This window comes from Cordyceps fumosorosea, assembly GCF_001636725.1.
Source record: "Cordyceps fumosorosea ARSEF 2679 chromosome Unknown scaffold_47, whole genome shotgun sequence".
Classification (NCBI taxonomy): Eukaryota; Fungi; Ascomycota; class Sordariomycetes; order Hypocreales; family Cordycipitaceae; genus Cordyceps; species Cordyceps fumosorosea.
The window spans coordinates 13,826-29,982 of record NW_017387347.1 but is presented as its reverse complement, the minus strand read 5'-3'; the positions used below and the strand labels follow the sequence as shown (position 1 = coordinate 29,982).

The 16,157-nt window shown below is 52.2% G+C and overlaps 3 protein-coding genes across 3 annotated transcripts; 2 read left to right on the top strand and 1 right to left on the bottom strand.

Annotated features, from left to right (window-relative positions):
* Window positions 1-2,703: 2,703 nt before the first annotated feature.
* On the bottom strand, window positions 2,704-4,575 carry ISF_09365 (hypothetical protein; the record flags this gene model as incomplete). Its single annotated transcript, XM_018852968.1, has 3 exons — window positions 2,704-4,052; window positions 4,132-4,197; window positions 4,524-4,575. The coding sequence occupies 3 exons, from the start codon at window positions 4,573-4,575 to the stop codon at window positions 2,704-2,706; spliced, it is 1,467 nt and encodes a 488-aa protein (XP_018699833.1).
* Window positions 4,576-5,075: 500 nt separating this feature from the next.
* Window positions 5,076-6,369, top strand: ISF_09364 (hypothetical protein; the record flags this gene model as incomplete). The annotated part of the gene is made up of 2 exons (XM_018852967.1): window positions 5,076-5,688; window positions 5,750-6,369. 2 exons carry the CDS (start codon window positions 5,076-5,078, stop codon window positions 6,367-6,369), a joined length of 1,233 nt encoding a protein of 410 aa, XP_018699832.1.
* A 6,611-nt stretch (window positions 6,370-12,980) lies between these two features.
* ISF_09363 (Zinc finger, C2H2-like protein) lies at window positions 12,981-15,509 on the top strand (the record flags this gene model as incomplete). Its single annotated transcript, XM_018852966.1, has 3 exons — window positions 12,981-13,082; window positions 13,176-13,567; window positions 13,637-15,509. 3 exons carry the CDS (start codon window positions 12,981-12,983, stop codon window positions 15,507-15,509), a joined length of 2,367 nt encoding a protein of 788 aa, XP_018699831.1.
* Between the last annotated feature and the right edge of the window lie 648 nt (window positions 15,510-16,157).

Below are 16,157 nucleotides of genomic sequence, written 5' to 3'. Positions count from 1 at the left end.
AGACAGATACATGCCATTGGGCGCGACACTGCTACAGTTGGAGGATGATGGCAGGGAGAGTATTCCAGGGGCAACCAGTGAGAACATGGGCGCGCGCCGCCCTGTGGGGGCCTACTAAGCGGGTACGCCTGCACGTTTATCCGTAGAAGGCTCGATAGCACGTCTAAAAGCCTACTCTAGGGCGCCAACAGACGTAAATAATCAAATCAAATCAAACCACCACCTGTACCTCGAGCTTCTCTGCGTTCTCCCACCGGCCCTCGTTCCTATTATGGCGGGTTACCATCCCAGAGGCGAAGACGGTGTTATCTGGCGAAGACGGTTTTTCGCAGCCTCAACCTCGTTCTCGTTCACTAGCTTGCCTGCCTGGCGATCATACATGGCATTCAGGAGAAAGAGATGATCTGCATTTTCGGGTCAATCCGTTGCCAACCGGCAGTGCTCCGAGGTTTGGTGGTAGGGATCACCCGCTCATGTTCATCGCGGTATATGTGAAAGTGCGAGATAGCTTCCCAGGCAACCCAGCGCCAGCGGTTGTCCGCGGAGGCGAGAATTGGAAGCGGAGCCAAGTTGGGCGTCGCGCAACCCAGCTCCGTCTCGTCGAGCAGGAATCACATTAGGCTGTCGAATTTTATAGATGTAGGGGTCAACAACGGAGACAGACAATGCTTCCGGGTTCATCGTACCGCGTTGAAGGCACCGCCGACCGCAAGCTACGGCGCGAGCCTGGACGAGCGTGCAAGGTGAAGGAATACCATACACCCGAAGCGTCCAAAAGGGTGGATACCGTGGATGGCAATTTGTGGCATGAGGCAGGAAAAGGCCCTGTCTAGACTACGGAGCCTGAAGCGGAGATGATGCTCGCGACGCCACAGGCAGACAGGCCCGAGGTAGCTCTGAGAGGCTCCAGGCTTTACAAAATCAAGCTAGATGACGGATTTGCTTATTTTTGCTTGGTATAGGAATATGAGACGGCGCTTTACGGGCGAGATGTGAAAAAGCTAGAGCTGACGCGGTGTCATGGACTGTTTGAGGGCAGACGAGCCAATTATAAACCAGCTCACGCCACCACGGCTCCTTCGTAGCGATTGTCGGCCTTAGGTAAGGAAATTCGGCCCGGATGAACTCATCCACCTCACGGTCAAACCTGGGGCTCCCGTGCTTTTTCGGTGCGCAGCCTTTCGACGCCCGAGCCCTTCTGGAGTGTAAAGTAGTAATTGTTAAGTAGATTCTTCTAGCCGCGTGAGTGACGACTCGATTGGAAAAACAGGAATAATCGGAACGGTTCTCGGGAAGAACGGAAACTTTGGCTAAGTCGAGAGCTGCAATATTGCCAAGTTAGCCTCCTGGCATGAAAGGTTGAAATGCTTGTTACATACCGTACATTACGGCAGACTGGACATCGTCTAGATGGTTTTCTATCTGGGCGCGAAGTGTTCTTTTGGATGGATCTAGTAATGAGTCGATTGGACCTCGGCTAAGCCGTTTAAGCGAATTATATAACAGTATGAACCTGAGCTGTGCGTGTTCGAACCGACGTATGTCCTCCCTCTTGCGGTACAGCCTCGCAGCCGCGCAAAGACTCTGATGGCAGGAGTTGATCCTCAGGGATATCGAGCCTGCGATGCGGTGCGGATTTGGATCTGCCCGGTGGGGAAGCTTTTGTGGTTGATAAAACGCGGCATTTTCGTCTTTACGTGAAATCGGCGCCGAGTTCTTGGCTGCGTTTGGCATGGTCCGCCCTCGAGACCGGCGAGAGTATTTGTCGCGTCCATTCGGCCCTGCTGTATCAAAATCGCCCCAGCGATCGAAGCAGTTTGTCTGTCCCGTTTGCGATTCATGGTTGGCAAGGCGGCATGCGGCGGCAGTCGTGAAGGTTGTTGAGAAGAGAATGAGCTCGCCTACTAGGCCTAGTACCCAGATCAAAAGGTGGGCAGCGTTGGGACCCTCTTTCCAGTCAAAGAGAGAGAAAATGATATAATATAGAGGTAGAAAAGATTGGCGCCGATAATGTGGACTACAGTCCACTCACAAGCCCAAGTAAGACCGTCCTTAGACCACTGTAAGGGCTGTCATGATAGAACGCATGGTCGAACATGAAAGCGCCAGCCGCAAGGTAGGAGATAAAAATTGACTGCAGCCAGATAGCGAAAGGCATTTCTGGCAAAATGGGTTTCAAGCTCGCCATCGCCTTTGGTCTTCTTCGCGACGGGCAAGGGCTTCCCGCCTGGGCCTTTTCCATGCGATTGCACAATGCTTTCCTGCTTCTTGGCATTATCCACGCTGTACCATACAACACACGATAAAAACGCGACGAGAAGTAGGAAGGTATTGCGTCTTGCGAAGCATCAGATCGGAGGCAGGTATGGACGGGTCGGAAAGTCGTTGTTGTGTTGGGGAGGCGGTGCATTGTCAGCGGCCGCCATGGCGAGCTACAAAGATGTTGGCGGTTAGTTTTGGAGGTTGATTAAGACAGTGGTTTGTAAAATGTAAATTTTCAAGCGTGAAATGGCGAGAGGTGCGATGGAAAAGAGTTGGCAGGTCTGGGGATTCTGACACACTGTAGATTTAGGAGGAAAAGGACTAATTGACAATGACCGATCTGTGTTGAAGAGGGCTGTTGATACCGGTGTATTTACTTGATGAAGCATCCACCGCTGAGATCTGCTCTTTGCGTGGCTTTCAAAACTATGTACATGGCCATCACCAGCCTTTGGAATGGTAGCCGTCAACGGTGTCCTTGTTGAAATACTGATTCCAGCTGCTGGCGTTAGCGTCTTCACTCCGCTTCAGACATGGCTTTTCTGGAGACTGATTCAGGTTGGCCACATTGTGGGAGGTATGACGACGCTTGAGAACAGCTTTGGCAGTCGAAGTCTTCTGCTGGTTCTCCCAGAGAAGATGACGGCGAAGAGACTCAGTTATCTCGGTAGCGACCATGTTGCGGCGAGTTGTTCGCGGTGACAAAGCTGCCTGCGCGTGGACGTGGTTGGTAGGGGCGATAATAGGCTGGGCGCTCGAGCGAGGTCGAGACTTGGAAGAACGCAGACCCTTCAACATTAGCGGCCCCTGATAGTAAACATCGGTGAGAGCACCCATAGTTGGGGCTTTTCGTTTAGCGCCCGCTCGGATGATGACAGAGGTAGAGCGAGGAGCCTGGCTGCTGGGGTTCTTCTGGCGCTCCTGAGCAAGCATGAATGTAATGAGGGACGGGCCGGAGGCCAGGTTGGCCTGAGGCTCGACGCGCTGGGAGAACATGTCCTCTACACTCGACCTGCCGCGGTCCGTAGCATCTTCCCAATCAGAGGAGTCGTCATCGTCATCAATGGCGCTCTCATCAACATGGCCGTCCTCGGTGTCTGAGTTGATTGCGCTTTCGGCTTCGAGTGGGGCGTTGCGGCTTGTGGGGATGACAGGCTGTTTCTTCTGTGTGGCGAGGTCCTCGGCGGGTTGAAGAGAGCCCTTGGTAGAGGCAGACTCGGAACCGCCATGAACCTGAAGCATGGCCTTCTTGGGAGGAAGCACAAAGCTGGGCCTGGAAAACTCGACGCTCATGGCCTTTCCGCTAGAAGAGCAGGGACCGCCAAGAGCAAACTTGGCCAGTGGCTTCTTCTGGGTGACGATCCCGGCCACGATTCGGTCGTGGACGACGGGAGCCATCTCATCCTTCAGAGTAGTGGTGGGAAAGGTAGCAGTGGGTGCGGAAAGAGAATCAGTATCGTTGACAATGGGGACGGGCATCTGTTTGAAGTCGTCGGAACTGATGTGGCGGTCACGTCTACTGGGGTTGCTAGTCGAGTCCAGACGACGTATTCGGGGCCGCAAAATCTCAAGAGGCGCCGAGTTGGAAGTAAGTTTGGTGGTATCCTCATCAACAAGCGAGTCAACGCTGCTAGAGAGTTGAGTATACTCTTGGGGAGGCGAAGTGTGGGTGGCAGTGATGGCGCCGAGTCCGCTTGTGTTGTCGACTGGCTGTGCTTTCTGCCAGAGTCTCCAGCCGAGGTTTTCTAAACTGCGGCCTTGCTTGAGTGAATCCGCACGACGGGGAAAGTCTAGATTATGGGTCAGTCCAGCATGTTATGCTTAGGGGAAGAGCGCGTAGAGCGCAAACAGGCCGGCAAGGTTGCTTACCAGTCCGTATGCCACACACGCTGATAGGGTTGGCGGGGTCAACCTCGTGGTAGGCTCTAGCATTCACTGTTAAGACGTGCACGGAGATGATTGCGAATGCTGTCTTAGCTCAGGAGTCGTGGACAGTACGAGAATGGTGGTGAAGAAGGTGTGATTGGCGCAAAGAACGGCAATCAGGAAGTTGCGATGGCCTATTGGGAACGTGTACAGTATGTGTGATGCTATTCACGGCGGTAGACGTGGTAGCCGCAGGAACGCGCAACAATGCACTTTGGTATAAAAGAGTCGGTTCTGCAACGCACTTCTTATTGATGGTAGAAAAAAAGACATGACTAGTGGTCCATGGTACCACGACTGATCCCGACCGCATCAGTCTCATTTGCTAAGCATACTCAAACCGGCTACGACGAACTGTTCCAAGTTAGGGGTCGGATCACTTTGCATGCCAACCAAGCAGGGGCGGACTTGATCGTCTGCAGGCACTGAGGGTAGTCATGGCAAGCCGCTTGCTTCCTCGACAGAAATGTTACTAGCCATAACGACGCTCCAGGCCACAACGCGGCCAGCTTTGTTCAGGCCGAGCAGTGGTAAAGCCATGCACTACGACACCACTGAGCAAGGATCAGAGGAGGTGTGGGGTGAAGTTGTCAGTGAGCTTGACGTGAACAAGAAACTCATTGTAGTTCCGTGTGTAGCTTGTAGAGGTGCAAGCTATATCACATCTCGTAAGAGCTGGACGTTGCAATCGGCTAGAGCGGCTTCTTGCTTTGTTATCGAGTAAACAGCAAGTGTATATCTGTCAAAGAGCTCCTCGTTTAGGGAGAGAAAGATTCCTGATTAGGTATAGAAAATGACCAGGGGAACAGGTACTGACAGACCCTGTCGACGCCTCGCCATAGCCATTTTGTCGTGGCACCATGTTGCCCACCCCCCCGTCGCCCACCATGCCGCCCCACGTCACCCCTTCGCCCACCCGTCGCCCACCATCGCCGCCCGTCGCCCACCGTCGCGCACTAACTATTGCCTTCATTCGTGCATCGTTGCCCACCACTATTTCTCCTCAACCACATCGGCCGCAATCGCGTCCACCATTGTTCCCCTTCCTGCACCATCGCCCCCCGTCGCGCACCATCGTCCACTATCCTCCCCTATTCTACGTTATCGTCTTTCGTTCTCGATCAATCGCCATGGGCGGATCGAAAAAATCGAAAAAATCGACAAAGTCCGCAAAAGAGATCATCGAGCTTCTCTTGGCTACAGCTAACAATGTGATCGAAAATAATGGCAGATTGAGTGAGCGCAGAATAAGGACAGTGCAAAGAGCGAAATTGACCTCTGCCTCCTCAAGTAAGGGCGCAATATGGAGAGCGAACAAGTACATTAACTTCAAAAGTCGTGTGGAGGGAGAATGCGGTCACCTCATACAGCGTCTCTGCACCTACGCTATTGGAGGCGACCGTATTAAGCGTATGGTGGTTGATGATATTTCGAAACTGCATGACTTCCTCAAGAAGGCAGCGAACGACTACCCGCTCAAACGTGCGGCGGAACTGTTGGGTAGCTACTACATACCGTCATGCTGTCCTTTCGACGCTCTTTAGCTAATAGTCGCGCACAGAAGTCGAGACCAAAACTCAGGAGCAGAAGCAGAAGCAAACACACGGGTCTCTTGACTATGCTACATCGGCAAACGTGGAGAAAGCTCAGAAACGACTACCGATTGTCCCAGAGATACGAGGCGAGGTCAAGGCGGTTCATTGGAAATGGTCCAGGCAAGCCATAACCGCTGGTTTCGGCGAGCAATTTGCCAACGCGACTGCTTGTGCAGAAGGTCGAGATATCACAATCATCTTTCCCGCCAATCCTGCCCTTGATTGTGTAGTATCATTTCCCCTTGACTTACCCACCGCAAAGAGCCTTGCGGATGCGCTGTTCAATATCGTGGTGAACTTCCCGGGCGAGACACTCTCCGTCGACGATAAGATCATGTTAACTTGTGATCCAACGGGTATCGGCCTCAGGCGCCAGGCGGAAGGTCCTATAACCAGGGTTCTCGGTAAAAGAGTCTGGGAGTATACTCAAAATTGTCAGACCCGGCAGCTGGAAAAGTATAGTGGTAACGGCACCGATTGTGTATGCTTGTCAATTACGGAAAAGCATAGCACTCTTAATGTTTGCGTTGCGCTAGTTGAGGTTGTGACAAAGCTCAAGCCGTTGTTGGACGCTAACAATACGTGATAGAGTATTTGAATTTCATCGCTTTATGATTGTTGATAGACCTTGCCCTCAAAAACGTACAGCTTCTCGCCAACCTCAAATGTAGCTTTTCCGGTTCGATAGGGAACGGGGGGCTGCGTCTCGTCCCCGCCCATCCGCGTGATAGTTGCGTCCATCCAAAATATCATGAGCCCATTACCCTCAAGTATTCCGGGCACGATGGTGAAGTCTTGTGCTTTCTTCCAGGGAATGCTCTCGTTTCCGTCTAATGGTTCCGGTGTGAAGGCCTGTTCTTATCGTCAGCGCGTTCTTTCATGGAAAGCCAGAAGGTCGCACCATTGTGCGGCATATGATAGCTGTCAACTTCGCCGTCAAAAATCAGTTTCTGCTGTCACTTGGTCATATGTATGTGTAGTCCAGTCGTTTGTGCCATAATGATGGCTTTTTTCGTCGCTGCCCAATTCTGGCAGCCAAGTTCTGATTTTCGCGGGGCAAAGTGAGGGGCTGGGCCACGCACGTGATCGCACATTTGTCCATCGTCGTCATGGTCCGAGCCAAGGCAGAATCGTAGGAGTTACATTCATATCGAAATTGTGCGCCGCTGGTAAATGGAACCCATGAAGCCGTTTGCACTGCAATGTAAGGGTGAAAACTCCATGTTCTGCTGCAAGATGCGTGTAGGGCTAGTCAGCCGAAAAAGGAAACAAACAAGCCACAATCAAATGTCTCCTCCATCAACTCTCGGCAACGGAAGCCTCAAACTCGTCACACTGTGGGCCACTTTTTCCAAAGTGAGACTGTCTTGGTCCTATATGCTGCCCTCTATTAGCTGGGACGACTGCATATGACCCTTATTCTCTGCGGAGAATAATTTCTGCCTGCAGCAACCCTGGCAGTCGCTGAATATGCTTAGGTATGGCCTAGAATACTTTTCTCTTGCAACCGACATTTTTGGTAATCATCATGGCTTTTTCAAAAACATGAAAAAACGTTTACGCAAACGTTCTTGCTGGCCTCTATCAAGGTCAACTCGGGCGGCCTTTGGAGAGCTTACTTTCATAGCCACTGCCAGTCAGAAGCTCCAGATGATTATGAGACCAAGCCTCGAAAGCTCAAAAGTTTCGGAACACGCAAGAGCTTACCAAAGATGCTACATATTACCATATTTCGTTGGCATTTTGGACCTGTTCGCAATTGAAAAGCGATATACTCGCTGAGTGTCCGGCGCCACCTTCAGGACCCTTGTCCTATAAGAACGATATTCCGCATCCCAAAATGAATCTACTCGAGGGCTTTCCTCAATCTGTTCTCGACAGTTATCTCGGTCAGACTTACCTGCGGAGTCGTCTTGACACCCAGACAAAAAGCAAAAACTAGCACTGTTCCGAGATGTTTACTTGATCTGCGATCCAGGTTCTCGAATGAGATAGGTTCATTGGAGTTTCGCCTTCAAAGAGAAGGATCTTTCTGCCTCAGACATACTATCCGCCAGACTTCGTGCGAAGTACTGTGAAACCCGAGTGTGACGTATCGGCCCTTTTTGAAGCAGGTGTTAAAATTGATGCGCTCCTTCTTACACGCGCCCGGCAAGCCATCAGGGCGCTTATAGAGAGCACAAGGGCTTTACACGGCCTCGGCGAGAAGCGTCCCATCATTACATGCTTGTTTGGCACCACACGCGCTCAATGCGGCAATATTCTTGTCTTGTCAGCCGCATTTGAAGATCCGATCATGCACGGGGAAATCGATGAGAAGCTACTCCGCCACTTGTTCCACAAAACAATTGGGTTCTTGCGCCAGTCAGCCACGGCCACGAGCTCGCTACGGATCAACATGCATATTCTGGAAGGAGTTCAGAAGGACTTTTGAGGCGTTTAAAACTATCAAAACACAAGTTAACCGATAAGAAATGTGCAACGAAACATACCTCATAGCCTTTGAAGATGATGGACGTGCTACCACAACGAACAGCATTAGAGGAGCAAACGTCATCAATGGAAACGTTTTGGTCCGCGGTTCCCGTGAGATTTTACCATTTGACACTTTTAGCACTCATGGTTTTCTCCTATAGCATCTATCTCTCCTTTCAAAATGCACAAGGTGCGTTAAAATGTTCTATAGCCGGATCAGTCTTCACTGTTGCTTCTTGTACCTCCTATTTATTTATATCAGATTCTTGAAAATTTATCTATTGTTTATTTCCTTGTAAATGGATTCCGAATTAATGTAAACGTTGGTGGCATAAAGCGATACCATGTGTCCGTTCTCAAGTACTGGAGCCGATCAACAATGTAGCGTGTGCTCTCCTTGTGAACCCACAGAGCAGTACTCAGCGGTTGTTTGACCTGTGAAAGAATAGCGGGGAGACGCAAGTCTGCAAGTGACCAAAGCGATGTCATTACTTTCCTGTTCGTTCTGGCTGCGCTACTGGCGTTGTCATGTGCTCGTAAATGGAAAGAGCTGATGAAGCCAGAAGCATTCGGTCAAGGGCGCTGCGGAGCGCAACGCTCCGCCCCCGCCGCTGTTACCGCCCCCGCCAGGCGTCACCTACCAAATTAGTAGACAGTCAGGTGTAGTCCTGCTTGCCAATGGCACAGTAATTTGCTACCACTTCAAGAGTCGAACCCTCGCAAAGAGATGATGACTGGCAGCCTTTCACTCCACCAGTTCTTGGCAAAACGCCTACTCGATCTCAAGCCTACTCCTACTCTTTTCGAGGAAAAACAGCCACTTTTCTGACCCATGGCACCGTGACAGCTACCTCTCCAGCCGAAGTCATGTATCAGGAGCTGGCGGCGTCGCCTTCGACGTCTCTGCGGTAATTATTGTAAGTGTAATCGTCATTGCCACTGATCCTGTTGCCGGAGTCGTTATCGTCGTAGTCATTGTCGGTGTCGATTTGACCGTGGCTCGCGCCGCTGTATCGAGAACGGCGATCCATATCTAACACAGATCCTGTGGAACGACCGTTGCGCTATAGTACCTATCACGGATTGTTTTATTAGCGCGCAACTGTGGTGCGGTACTTGAAACCGAGCATACTTTTTTGTTTACTTTTGATTTGTAGCGTGACGCATATCCGGCAGACTTTTCATGATGTCATCGACGTCCGAGTGGCGCATTTAAAGGATAGCAGTAAGAGGTGCAAAGCGCAGCCAGGTTTGGCGAAATTACCTGGTCAAAATCTGAGTGTAGAATGTAAAGGCGAAAATTTCTTGCGGCGGCGTCGCTTTTCTTTCAAAAGCCCTCTAAACCATCCACGATCGGCGGACCCGGGCGCCATTGGCTATGCGCCATCAGACGAGCCCCTCTTCTTGCAGGAACGGACCAAGCATGAGCGGAGATCGTGAGATCGTGAACTGGCATGCTAGCATAAACGGTAGCCACTTTTGGAGGGGGTTCAAAGGGTGGTTGCTTTCGCAAGGAGTGGCTGAAGTATCAGACACGGAACCGAGAAGGCCCTAGCTGACTTTCTTTACCCGCCCACATCTACAGCCACTAGCATCACTAGTACAGACTAGCGTTTGATTAGCACCAGGCTCGAATGCAGGCTATTCTATTTCTTGCCAGGCGGATTACGGGTCATATCTTCCCGATGGCGTCCTACCCGATTTCTGCCCCACAAAAAGAGCTTACACATTACGCCAAATTTCTTTGTTTGCGACCTTGTAGCCGCTTCAGACACACCATCCGTTGTGCGCCGTCGCGCACCGTCGCCCCCCGTTGCGCACCGTCGCCCGCATATTGATACCGCATTACAACTAGAGCCGTACATGCATCGCAGACTATGCCTCTTTTCGAGATGTGATGCGTCTCTACGGGCTAGATTGCCGATAACTCGATCGCCTTGAACATGCCGGCTTTCTTTTGAAATGCGCAATCAGGCAGCTCGAACACTTGTGACAACCTCATTCTCACGCTTCCCAGGATCCTCCGGCCAATAGTGTGGAAGCGCAAGCCTCCACCGCTGCTCGGGCTGTGTTTAATTTACCGACCCGGTGTGGGTGTTGTCTGCAGCCAGGTCGAGACTATGTGTGTTAATACTGGTTGCTTTATCGGCCGGGCTCAGCGGCAGTCTATGCAGCTCAACTTGCCAACCCAGAGGACCAGATAAATCACCAACTTCCATTCTTGTCAAATCTTTAAATAGCTCTCCAACTACCAGTAACCTCCATTTTCCTTAATTCATGGTTTCATTGTAACGGTGCTCCTTCCTTCGGCCTACATATATCGCGAGACGGAATGCAATCATCATGTGCGAACACATCTACGTGCGTGATATCTCAAAGTTCCTAAACGTCTCAAAGAAGGCTCACGTTGTATTGACCGGACTGATTGACAGAGGGAGTTCGAGTGCTCACATTCCCGACATTTCGTGCAATCGTGGTGTGATAAGTACATGAAAACACAAAAGACCTGCCGAGCAAATGTAGTTCACACGGAATACCGGTAAGCAGGCCATTTTTACTTCTTCATCTTTTAGCACTAATTTGAATTGTCCTCAGGGGAGACAAATCATGCCGTACGCTCATGTCGAATGAAACAAACGCAAAAAAAAATGATCGTCTGACTCAACGTATCTCTAGCTGACTGTGAAGCATTCCCGCAATCGTGGAGCCAACCAACGACGCGTCCAGCTTTCTAAGATGCCGACTGAGCGGGATCTTGGAATCCAGTCCGAATCATTTCCATATGGTTACAAGCGAATGGGGACAAAAGATAACTAGCAGCCCGTCGATGGAAAGGTGGCGCCGGGAATTTTGGAAGCTGCAGAAATCAAGAATCTGTTTGGTCGATACTATCGCCGGTTTAAATCACATTTTAAAGTGCGCGGCTGCCGAGAACGCCGCGATCGTGTTCAAATGTCTTCATTGGCGAGCGGCTACCTCCGTATCGCAACGAGTATACTTCCACGTTTACATTGCAAGCTGCTTTGATGATGGAATCCTTTACATTGAATTTATGAGGGTGTGATCCAACGGCTCGGCAACTGTGGACTCACTCATCGTCAATGATGGCGTCACTGATCAAATGCTTGCCACTGCTTCATACCCGGACGACTGCTTCCCCACACCTCCCAGAATCTTTCAGTCGACGGTCTAGCAGCGCATGGCTGCATCACTGCGGGCTGTATTCAATATACTTACGCAGTACCATCCATTCCCACATGGTGGTTGGCTACAGCTTCATCGAGACTAGGCGTGTTCATGTTGAGTGGCCCTGACCAGCCGGGCTCTGCGACAATCCATGCAGCTGAACTCGTCAACCCGGAACATCGAACATGGATCACGATAGCTTTCGGTTTCTTCCAGCTGGCCTGAGTTTCAGATTCTGAAGTGTTTTCTCAGTGTGAATGCTCACATGCAGACTTCAGCCTGTCGGCTGTCCAGCTCCCAGAGGGTCCCTACTCTTGAGGCTGCAGGCCAAGAATCCAAGCCTTACCAACTTCATCAGCTTTGGGTACAGGCTAGTCTTTCTCCAGCTTGGGTGTGCTGGCCTGAAGATTGCGATGTTCAGTTTGCTGGAATGGTGGTAGAAGATATGTACACATTCTCGCTAGAAAGATCCCGCCCAATACACCCAGCTTGCGCACATCTTTTTCAAGAACGAAATGCTCGGTAATCCCGTCGTTTCGTAGATGAGGTTCCCACCCCCCTCTTCGGGGCGGAGGAAATGACAGGAGAACGCGGTCATCGCGTATTCCCTGCAGCCTCGCAAGGATGAATTTGGCGTAATAATGGTTACCCTGGTACGTCGGATGGTCCAGCGTAGCCCTTGAGAACGGGCTTCTCCGTGTGGCTGCCTCGAGGCGTTGCGGTGACTCCTGCCGATTCATTTCGGCTACGCGGAAACCTCCCTCTCCGCCTGGTGGTGGGAGGCTAACGTCCGGCAGACCTTGACTTGTCTGTACCTGTAAAATGCCGGTCTCGACAGTAGCGCAGGAGGTGCCCTGAGTGATAGACGAAAGCCTGCGTGTTGCAGCCTGACGACGGACCAGCTAAGACGCCAGCAACACGCACAGAAACACACAACGCACAAACTCACCACCCTCCACCTCTCCCAATTATTGTCACCTTTATTTGGCTGCCTCGTCCCGCCTCGTCCCTCTTTCCTTCGGGCCCGTTTGTATCCTTGTATCTTGTACCCTTAGGACGGCCGCTGATTTCCTCGCTTACCCACGCCGGTCATCATGATCCTCTTTTTTCCCTTTGTCTGATGGTTTTTTCCTCAAACAGCAACTCTTGCTCTCGACTCTCTCGTCCCTTCTTCACTTTTTCGTCGCCTTTGCTGCCTGTCTCGGCCGCTCGCCCTCTGTATCTCCTTCATCGCAGCCTTTCTCGAACTCTGGAGCTTCGATCCGCCCTTCGTTTTGCACTGAACTATACCGCCGGACCTGCGGCCTCGTACCTCACCTAATCCTTCCCACAACACATGACCAAAAACTTCCTCTTGTAGCCAACCGCTTTTTCGCAAATCGCAAACCGAAAACCGCGCCTTCTCAGCTCGGCTCTCCGGCCGCCCAGCCTCCGGCTTTCAGGCCCGAAGCCGCTTGCTGACGGTCTCTCCTTAGCTCGCTTTCCAATCTGCCTCCCGTGCCGCCCCCCCGCCCATCACGACTGGTCTGACACCACATGGAACCTGCCGGCAAGAGGCGCAAGCTTGCCCCCAAGCTCAGTGCCACTGCGTGCTCTCCTCCCGAGCCTCACTCTGCGCCCTCACATCAGCATAATCCTGTACGTCTCGTAAAACCTCCCTATCCGTCTTTTACGCTTTGCTCTACGTCATGACAATTACTTCGCTTGCCAAGCCCAGCTGACATTCCCAAGCCTCATCCCTCTCACATAGTTCCAGATGCGCCTCACCACAGCCAATGTCACGAATTTGAGGCCTTTGCCCGTCATCTGCACAATGCTGCCATACTCATCAACCAACAAGCAGCCCGCCCAAATGCCTTGTACGCAAACGTCTCGGTGCTCCTGCTGGGCTGGCAAGATGATGCTGCAGCCCTTGACAACATTCGCGCTCTGCAACAGGTCCTAGTCTCCGACTACCGCTATCACGTGCAAACATGGCAGATCCCCAGTGTCGCAAGCCCCAGTATAAAGCTCAGCATGCAAATAGCCTCATTTATCGAGCACGCCCGGCCTAATCATCTTCTCATCATTTACTATTCCGGACACGGCTACGTCAGTCCAGACGAACAACTTTACTGGGCCTGGTACGTAAACCTCACAGCGAGATGCAGATTCACCTTTCAGTAAGCCTCAAAGCTCTAACCATGTCACAGCTCTCCCCACAGCCATTCTGCCAAGCTGAAATGGGAAGGGGTTCGCTGCCTCTTCGAAGATGCCCAATCCGATATCCTCCTCCTGCTGGACACTTATGCCGCTCCCGACTCTTTCGCTTCTGGCAACAGCGTTAAGCAGGTCATTGCCGCCTGCTCTGCAGAGACAAGCCGACAGCCTTCAGCCGCTTCCCGTGCTTACTTCTCTCCTTGTCTAACCGCAGCTCTACACCAATTAAGTCGTGCTACCTCGTTCTCCGCCGAGCAGCTTTGCCAGGAGATCAAGATTGCTTCCCAATCAAACTCCTCGCCCCGATTTCCGTCGCCTGCGGTTGAACCGCAATTTTTCACCCTGACACCTGATCAAGGCAAAAGCATACAGCTTGCGCCACTGATAGATTCCTCGTCGGATGCCGCCACGCCAGAGACCGTCCGCCCTCGAGATGCTCCGCTCAGCCCAAATACAAGCCCGAAACTGAACTTCGACGAAGCTCGCGTCCTGGTTTGCACCACTTTTGTCGGTGACGTTAGTCCAGATATATCAGCTTTCCACAGCTGGCTACGGAACACGGCGCCCCTCGCTGCTCAGATAACTGTCGAGGGCATGTTTTTGGGTCCTCCAACAATCCTATTCATCTCTATGCCCACAGCTCTCTGGGCTAGCGTCCAGCATGACAAGATTTGGTGCTACCTTGGCACCATAACCTCGCGCAACATGATTTCCCTATACGAAAAGATGGTAGGAGCCTCCGCCGCTCCCGCCTCGGCCATCGAGACGAACACAGCAGCAACGGCTGCCCCCGAGTCCACTCCCACGAGCGCACATTCACGTCCAGCGCCGGGTGCCCAGTGGCCATTGCTTGGATATGCGGTAAAAGACGAGCAACCAGACGGACAAACGAGCCCAACGGCCAGGCTGTATCAGTCGCTCGCTGCCAGCGGACTAGGAATCAAACCACCAAAGCCTCCCGGTACCGAGTCGGTAGAAATGCAAGAAGCTGCTGAGCAGCTTAAGGCTCTCAGCCACGTCCGCCACAGAAGTGGTGACGCCGCTACTACTACCACGTCTCCCCAGCGCGCTGCTCTGCCGGCTTCTATGCCAACGCTACACCCCGGCTTCCGTAATCTAACCCGTTCAGAGTCGATGCCTGTGCTGGACAGTGGCACCGGATCCACTTGTGCGAGGATGAGACGCATGCTGGGCAAGCCTGACATTCGATGCGACCATTGCTGCCATGCGCCGTTTAAGGACTCATCTTCCCTAAGAAAACATATCGCCGCGGCGCACACGCGCCCTTTTCCCTGCGCGTTTCACTTCGCTGGATGTACCAGCACGTTTGGGTCCAAGAACGAGTGGAAGCGTCACATTACATCGCAACACCTTTGCTTGCAGTATTATCGCTGCTCACTCTGCTCACAAAATCCGGTGGATGGAAAGGGTAACGATTTCAACCGCAAGGATCTATTTACTCAGCACCTGCGCCGCATGCATGCGCCTCTTGAGGTCAAGAGGGCCCTCGCCCAGGATGATAGTGGCCGGCACCAGTCAGAATGGGAAAGCTACGTTAGAGATATGCAGACCACCTGCCTCATTCAGCGAAGACATCCACCACAGCGGTCGAGCTGCCCGAAGCCCGGATGTGGAAACACCTTCGAAGGTTCGAGTGCATGGGACGAATGGACAGAGCATGTTGGCCGACATATGGAAACGGGCGAAGGCGACAATATTGGAGTCGACAACTTACTCCTGCGATATGCTCTGGAAGAAGGCGTCATCGAGCGGGTTGGTGATAAATACAAGCTCTGTCAGGTTATGGTGAGCAGTGGCACGCCGAGCTTGCCACCAGTCAGGCTATGTCAGAAACCTGAGTCGTAAGCCATGTCGACGCAAAAATGATCTTTTCTTGGGCAGGGCCGGAACGTCTGCATCGCCGACGCCATCATTTGTTTCTTGCTGCTCTCACTCGCGATTTGCATTGCTGTGGCGGTTATGGTTATCCCACCCCGCTTTGTGAGTGGGATCGGCGGCTTTTGCTGGAGGATCGGACTCGCGTTTATTGTGGTGGGTTTCGCGTTTGCGATGGGCACAAGTGTAGAAAAGAGTGACAGACGAAAACCGGCGCATCACGACCAACTAGTGGGCATCTCTTGAAGTGGCTGGCTTGAAGTGGCTGGCGGCGCCGAGGCTCTTTTCGGCGTGTTGCGCGAGCGTTCCGCCATGCTTCACCCAGATAGTCACGGGTAGGTGGCTTGCACGTTCCACAGCCTAGAATAGCTGCCACAATTCTTCCTGCTTATTACAATACGCGACACTTGTTGGCTTCTGTCTACCGCCCGGAAGTACTGCAACAGCGACATCTTCAGTCGCATACCAACATCCATTTCTGCATACTGTCCAGAGTAAGTGAAGGCATCAGGAGCTGCATTGCGCCGCGTGTGCTTGCGGGTCCTCGGGAAAACCTCCAGGGTAGGGTGGCTAGTGGAGCGGCATCCGGATCACCATCCACGACGCGGGGACCGACAA